The 7,598-nt window shown below is 40.7% G+C and overlaps 1 protein-coding gene and 1 long non-coding RNA gene across 3 annotated transcripts in view; one reads left to right on the top strand and one right to left on the bottom strand.

Annotated features, from left to right (window-relative positions):
- LOC116705813 (uncharacterized) overlaps positions 1 to 7,598 on the bottom strand; it is a 17,218-nt gene that overhangs the window by 8,447 nt on the left and 1,173 nt on the right. The window contains exon 2 of the long non-coding RNA XR_004336051.1: positions 3,320 to 3,327. This is a non-coding gene — a long non-coding RNA (uncharacterized LOC116705813). The remainder of the gene's footprint in view (positions 1 to 3,319; positions 3,328 to 7,598) is intronic.
- Positions 1 to 7,598, top strand: part of prpf39 (PRP39 pre-mRNA processing factor 39 homolog (yeast)) — a gene marked incomplete at its 5' end in the record, with an annotated part of 10,676 nt that continues 3,078 nt past the window's right edge. For both annotated transcript variants that reach the window (XM_032542221.1, XM_032542222.1), the window contains 10 exon segments: positions 1 to 830; positions 2,086 to 2,532; positions 3,497 to 3,696; positions 3,829 to 3,954; positions 4,277 to 4,395; positions 4,557 to 4,724; positions 4,961 to 5,141; positions 5,558 to 5,665; positions 5,770 to 5,934; positions 6,370 to 6,496. In XM_032542221.1, the coding sequence (XP_032398112.1) occupies positions 818 to 830; positions 2,086 to 2,532; positions 3,497 to 3,696; positions 3,829 to 3,954; positions 4,277 to 4,395; positions 4,557 to 4,724; positions 4,961 to 5,141; positions 5,558 to 5,665; positions 5,770 to 5,934; positions 6,370 to 6,496 (1,654 nt within the window).

The raw sequence follows: 7,598 nt of genomic DNA on the forward strand, positions 1-7,598 counted from the left end.
GGGGGGGGGGGGGGTACTACTAGTGCTGTCGAAAGCAAGCAGCCTATTAGCCTACTTAAGACCTGCTTATTAAAACTTAAAACTTGAAACACAATTCAGGGGTTGGTTGCAGGGGTTGCATACAATGAGAGCAATTACTAAAACTGTTAAAAAGTGATTTCATTAAGATGATGAATAATGATAAACAGACTAATCTCTGGCAGACATACTACGGAATGGCAACTCTTGTTATGTATCATATCCACAATAAAGTTATATGGGGCAATATACCAGCTGATTTATTGATATGTTGCTGTAATATAAACACATTTGAAGCTACAGGCAAATTATGTTATGTGTGTGTAACTTCCATGTGGATGATATTAAATCACTACAAAATATGCAGTGCAAGCTTATGTTGTGCTTATGAGCTACCTAAGTCTACAAATCCCTTACAACTGTATCAACATTTAACTGCTAGTATAGGCCTATGTTAAATACATGTATTCTTTAGTTAACCAAGTGTATGTCCCTTTGTTTAATATTTCTCTGTCAATGTAATTACCTCGCACGTTCTCTAAACTTAAAAAAGGTTGCAGACACTGTAAAAAAGAAAAGAAAGGTGTTTCACCCATAGACTAAATTAATAATTACTTAATATTAACAGGCAGTGTTTTCGCCACACATTAGGGCGGGCGGTAAACTGAGCATGCGCACACTTCCTTCTAGGTTCTTCTTCCAAGTTAAGTATGGTGGGCAAAGCGCGCCTGGTCCTTGTAGCTTAGATAAAGTGACTTCGAAAGCCACGCACACAAGTTCAGAAGGGTGACAAAATTTCATGGAAGATACTGGTAAGGTGCTAAAACTTACGTTAATTTGTACAGTTGGAGTAATGTGACTAGAATTGTGACAACACAGCAGCCAGCTTAAGCTAGCTACTAGTGGTAACGTTAGCTAGGGAAATTGCCAACGTTAGCCGGCTAACGTTAGCTAACGTGGAGAAGCTGCTCCGCTGGAACCGACTAATACCTGGAGATAGAGGCATATGCGTCACACGTTGTGGTTCTAGTAGTTGGCTAGCTAAACTCACGGAGAACGGAATTGTAAGGTAATCAATAATTGTTGCATAGAATTTCTTAATATGGCCCTGGTAAGCTTACTAAATGTTTAAAATTGCGTTAATAAACGAGTGCCAACGTGAGGCTAACGTCAACCTGAGTGCTGTGATATTCAAGAAATAGGTAGCTAGCTAAGACACTAGGCCCAACTTCTGATTGAACTTTGAGCTCCCCGGTTGCAACATGGCCTCAAACAGCAAACAAAGCTAAAGCTAACGTCAATCCACTTCGACGGAACACGTACATTAGTTAACGTTTATCATGTATTTAATGGGCTTGCGTAGTATTATTTAACTAAGCCAATCACGTGGGTGCATTATTTTTAGTAGCTAGCTAACGTTCGGCTAAGCCAAAGCTGTCGTCTCTTTTAAAGTCATAACAAGGAAGTGTCCTATAGCAACAGCCCAGGCTTCTAAAGCAGGGTGATTTTTTTTTGTTGGGTATAACTTTACCTAACTTAGTTATTACTTAAATCTGCCGTTTATTCTTTCAAGCTCACTGTGATGTCTTAAGTGTGCTTGTTCTCTTTGATCAAGATTCCAAAACATAAAGAAGGTTAGCTAGGTTACTCGTGGGCAAAGAAAATATGAAACTCTTTACGTGGGAAGCTGTAACTTTTTTGTTTAAAAATGACTGAAACAAGTAACTGATTATCAAAATAGTTGCTGATAATTGTTTTGTTGTTGACCAAAAAGATAAGCTGTACTGCACAAAGCTACACATTTCTCTTTAAAAGACTTATTTTAGATTAATCATAAAATGTGTCTTCTCTACAACAAAAATCTAATTTAAATGGAGAAACGACTAATTTCACCCAGCCCAACTCATTATGAAGTTTAAATCATCTGATGCCAAAATCATGATGAAAGCTCAGGAGTTTTGTTTTGAAACCACATTTTTAAATTAGCCATGTTGGTTGTTAAAAATCTGAAATTTTTTTTTTTCAGAATAAAAAAATATATTAATAATTCAACCTGCTTTTCAACAGGCCTGCAACTCTCAGACGACATCATTTCTGGAATGCTGGACACTGAGTCCCCTGCCATGGAGACAAATGGGGATGCCTTTCTTTCTGACCTTCCTGTTCTAGGCCAAACTGCTGACTGGTCCCCGGACCAGGTTACTCCAGAACCACTCGCCAATATCTTACCTGACGACTCCGATGCGTCCCAGGATGCTCCGGGGGAACAGCAGTCACCAAACGAGCAGATGGATTCCACAGAGTTGGGATCTGTGGAGAAGGCTGTGGAGCATTTTCAGATTGTCAATGCTCAACTCTTCCAAGAGCAGCCACCACCCCCGCCGCCACCACCACCACAGCCTACAGACGAGGCAGAGCAGCCACCAGAACACAAATCTGAGTCCGGAGAGTCTGAGCAAGACAACCAGCAGATGAGGTTAGAGCCAGAAGCTGCTGTGCAGGATGGCAGTCAAGGTAAGCTAAATAGTATATATCTCAATTTTTTTTTTTTTTTTCTAATAAATTGGTATTCTTACATAGTAACAATACATTTTCGACTTAAGTGGGAAATTCGAAGATTTAGGATAAGTTTATTACAAAAAAGTAAAACTTTTTACAACAGTTAATTCAACTGAATTGGGTAAAAACAGCGACCTGTATCCCATCATTGGTTCATATGTGCAGTAGTATAACAAAATTAAATTGTGCTGCTTGATTCATAAAGTTTTTTTAAAGATTATTTTCTTGAGCTTTTCCGCTTTTAATATTTGTCAGGACCGTTAGGTGAGGGTGGGTGGGGAGAAACGTGCACTCTGATATACAAGTACGTTAGCAGCAGTGACAGCTACTGCTGCGACTTCGCCTTCACTGACTGACCGACCGTGTTTGTGATAAAAACAATTAGTGTGTGCACGCTCATAGCGGAACTCGATTAGTTGTATACGATGGTCCGGCCACTGTGTAAAAAGTTATCTGAAGACCAAACTAGCTTAGAAAAAGCTGTCTGATTGGAAGACAGCATGCCAGTTATTTCAACACATGTCCTTGTCCCAGACTTTAGACGTCTACATGAAAAGCTAAGAAATGCAAAGTTTTCAATAAATATACTTGATGCAACTAATCTCAACATTGACAAAATTCATTAATGTACTTGTTTGCTTTTTTGATGATGACCTCGCCAAAACTAACACAATATCTATAAAGTTTTGTTTCCATAATGACTCACTGTAAGATTTTGATATTATTGCAATTTGTAATCTACAATGACTCCTAATATTGTTGGAAGAAGTGAAAACTGATCCAAAACTTTTTACTTTATAAAAATTGTGACTTATTGTCTAATGTAATGCCTTTTACTGTTTAGCCAGTCAAATTCACTTTATCCAGTGCACATTGAAACATTATACGGTGACATTTAGATTTTTGTTAACTTCTCCAGATGGGACTGAGGCCCCACAGATGACAGAGGATAGCATGGAGCTGGAAGAACCACCCAGAGAGACATCAGAAGAGTTGATTGTTCCTACTGAGCCCGAGCCCGAGCTGCCCAGTGAGTTTGAAAAACTATTCAAAGGATGCGAGGAGAACCCGGAAGACTTCAATGGCTGGGTGTACTTGCTGCAGTATGTGGAGCAAGAGGTAAAAAAAAAAACATGCAGATTATTCAAATATGTGCCGACACGGTCAATTAGTATATTACTAAAATATATATTATACTGAACAGGAAATGTTAACATAATCAATCTTTCTGCTGTTACCTCTCCTTTGCAGAATGCCCTTCCAGCTGTGAGAAAGTCATTTGATACATTCTTCTTACGTTATCCCTACTGCTATGGCTACTGGAAGAAGTATGCTGATATTGAGAAAAAGCATGAGAACATACAGGTTGCAGAAGAGGTAACTATAAACATGTATTGGAAACATATGTTGCTTTCTTGTTTTACGTTTTCTAGGTATTACTGTATGTGCTGTTCTGTCTAGTCAAATATTTGGCTGGTCACCAGCTGGATTGGTCTGGCATTGCCTCTAGTGTATATATATCCCGTTGTTATATTAGTACACTGACTAAAGACCATTTAATTGTGACTAAGTCTTGGTCCTTTTAGAGACGGCAAAGGGCAACTGTTAAACCAGAGGGGCACAGAGAGACACTTCTCGATGACTGAAGTGAAATTATTCCAGCCATTGACAGGCGTGTTTGTGTTTTGTCTCTCCCAAGGTATACAGAAGAGGTCTGCAGGCCATCCCTCTCAGTGTGGATTTGTGGCTGCACTACCTGACCTTTATCAAAGAGAACTCTGACCTGAGTGACCCAGAGACTGAGGGACGCATTCGAGCGTAAGTAAAAGACTTGTTATGTGACTCGTATTTATTTGACAGCAGAAACTCTCTGTGAAATCTCACCGTCCTTATTGTTTGTATAAGTGGTTGAATTTAACCAAATATTTCATAAGACAACAAATAGTTTCATAACCTTTCCCAATTTTTTTTCCTACCAGTGCCTATGAACATGCAGTTCTTGCAGCAGGCACGGACTTTCGCTCAGACCGTCTGTGGGAGTCCTTCATCAACTGGGAGACAGAGCAAGGGAAACTGGCTAACGTTACCGCCGTCTATGACCGGATCTTGGGCATCCCAACACAGCTTTATTCCCAGCACTTTCAGAGGTAGGAGGAAAACCGAAAACAACTTTGGTTACGGTCATGTTACATCTTTCTTTCAGCTCATTACTAGCTCGATACTCCAGAGACACAGGTTCTCTGTAGTTGAAGAAAGACTTAAAATATGCTGTTTTTTTTCTTTCTTTCAGGCCACTATGACTAAAATAATACCTACATGTAACACTGTTTTTAGAACCTTTCTTTGAGTTGGATCTGATTTACCCATTTTTAATCTTTTGCAGGTTCAAAGAGCATGTGCAGAACAACAACCCCAAACACTTCTTGTCAGAAGAGGAGTTTGTTCAGCTGAGGCTCGAGCTCTCAAAAGCCAGCCTTCTGGCGATGATCAGCGAGGAAGAAGGGACAACTGTTGATCAGGAGGAGCTGCCACCTGGTACAGAAGACCTTACAGACCCTGCCAAGGTAAAAATCCGGTTGCCTCCTGCAGGGGAGACACATTTACAAAAGCACTTGTTGCAGGGGTTTGCAGGTGCTTGGCTTTTCTCCATTATTAGATGGAAAGCTTTGTTTAGGTTTGAAGAGGTGTCTTTATGTCAGCAGCCAAGACAATGAATGCCAGGGGGGATTCAAGTTGGCATCCAGTCAGGGACTCGCCCTAAAACTAAAAGGATCAACTGAGGCCCAGAACCTGCACCCAGAGGCTGATATGCATGGTGCATACATACCTCCCCCCTCCACAGGCTTCTTGGCTCTGGCAAGCTCATGGTGATGTAAATCCTTGGCTGCAGGACTAGCAGTTTTTACATCAAGTGGAGAATGTGATACGGTGAAGATTACATGACGGCGCTGACCATGGGTTTTTGTGTGTCTTTATGTAGAGAGTGACCGAGATCGAGAACATGCGCCACAAGGTGATCGAGATTCGGCAGGAAGTGTTCAACCACAATGAACATGAAGTCAGCAAGCGCTGGACCTTTGAGGAAGGGGTATGTGTCTTGTTTCTCCACAACAATGGTAATTGTTTCTTATTATATGACACTGTAAAAAAACATTTATTCATATCTGTCTTATTTCTTTATTTAATTTTTAGATCAAGAGGCCATACTTCCATGTCAAAGCCTTGGAGAAGACCCAGCTGAACAACTGGAAGGAGTACCTGGACTTTGAAATCGAAAATGGGACTCCAGAGCGCGTGGTTGTTCTTTTTGAACGGTGCCTCATCGCGTGTGCGCTCTATGAAGAGTTCTGGACCAAGGTAATGTGACCTTTAACCTCTCTCTCACTCCCGCTACCTCCCCGCACTTCCCCACCAACGATGATAGCACATCGATACAGTAAATCGTCCTTCACTCTCTTTGCGTGTAACGTTGATATGTGACTGTATCTGTTGTATTAGGGGATGGCCAGCTTGCCACACAAGATTTGACTGCAGCATTTGCCAACTACTACGTTGCATCTTCTTCGTCTCCCACTACCTTACAGAAACTTATCTAATTGGTTCCATGAAGGTGCTGATGGGTTTACACAGAAAATTTCTAAAAACGATCTTGTCAATGAAGAAATTCACTGTCTCTGACAACTGAAAATGTAGGTTTAAAATGTGTTGTCTCTTTTGCCTCTCTCCTCTGTTCTTTTTCTCTTTCCTTCCCTGCACTTCTTCCAACTTGCTCCTCTCTTTTTCACTCTGAAGTATGCAAAATATCTAGAGGGCTACAGCACTGACGGCGTGAGACATGTCTACAAGAAGGCGTGTACCATCCATTTGCCCAAGAAACCAGCCATCCACCTGCTGTGGGCTGCCTTTGAGGAGCAGCAAGGTGAGTGACCAGACAAATTATTACCTTGACCTCTATGGGTATGAATAAATTACTGATCTGATTGTGTGACTACATTGTGAACATAGTAATAACATATTTTGAAATAATATAATTTCTCTAGTGTTTTGCCATGCTGACAGTAGTTCCTTTTTTCTCCCGTCTACACCACACACTTTGTTTATCTTATCGGTATTTATATTATGTTATTACAAGTACCTACATTTTAATATTTCTGGTCACAGGCAGTGTTGCCAGATCTCGCAAGACAAATACGCAACCAGGCCTGTGAAAACAAGCCCAAAATAAGTGACTTTTTCTACGTAGCCCCCCTAAGATCCTGGAAGAGAAAAATAAATAAAACTGTATTACAATGCATGTAGACAGATTGGTAAACTGTACACACGGTAGGCTAGAGTTTATTTATTTTCTCCCCTGAGTTCAGGACAATGACCACAGAGTAAGTTAAACACCTTTAACATAGTTAACATTAGAAAACTGATGGGATTTGAAATCCCTTTTTTTCACAGTGATTTTGAGTTGTTCCCCACGACGGGTTGAATCCATTCTTTTCCTCCTTTCTCTTTCTCCAGTCTTTGTATATTTCTTCCCGTATTTCTCCCACTTTATCCCGGGCATTTATTCCTCCAAAAACTCTCCTACAGTACACTCACCATTAGGCGTACTCGCGCATTTTCCTAACCAGAAAACAACAGACTGCCGCTCTGCCTCGATGGTTGGTACTCGTTTCATCTGGGTCAGAGCCAATTAGAAGCAGGAAGTGGGTGGGAAATAACGCTGCTGTCTATAGTGTTTATGGGGAAAGGGGCAGGATCGAGCGAGCCGGCAGGACAAGCTGTGTACAGCCCAAATAAGCAACTACACTTTAGTGACAAGCCCAAAAAAAACGCAACCCGCGAAAACCAATATTTGTAAGCGACTTTACAACAAAACAAGCCCAAAGTTGCTTAGAATAAGCGGACTTGGCAACACTGGTCACAGGTTAATATAATTTATATTATGCTACTGACTCTTGCTTTATCACTCTAATTACACATTCAATTTAATTTCAACGTCACTTACACCGCAATATTGTTTCTTGTAT

Source organism: Etheostoma spectabile, chromosome 18 (assembly GCF_008692095.1).
Source record: "Etheostoma spectabile isolate EspeVRDwgs_2016 chromosome 18, UIUC_Espe_1.0, whole genome shotgun sequence".
Classification (NCBI taxonomy): Eukaryota; Metazoa; Chordata; class Actinopteri; order Perciformes; family Percidae; genus Etheostoma; species Etheostoma spectabile.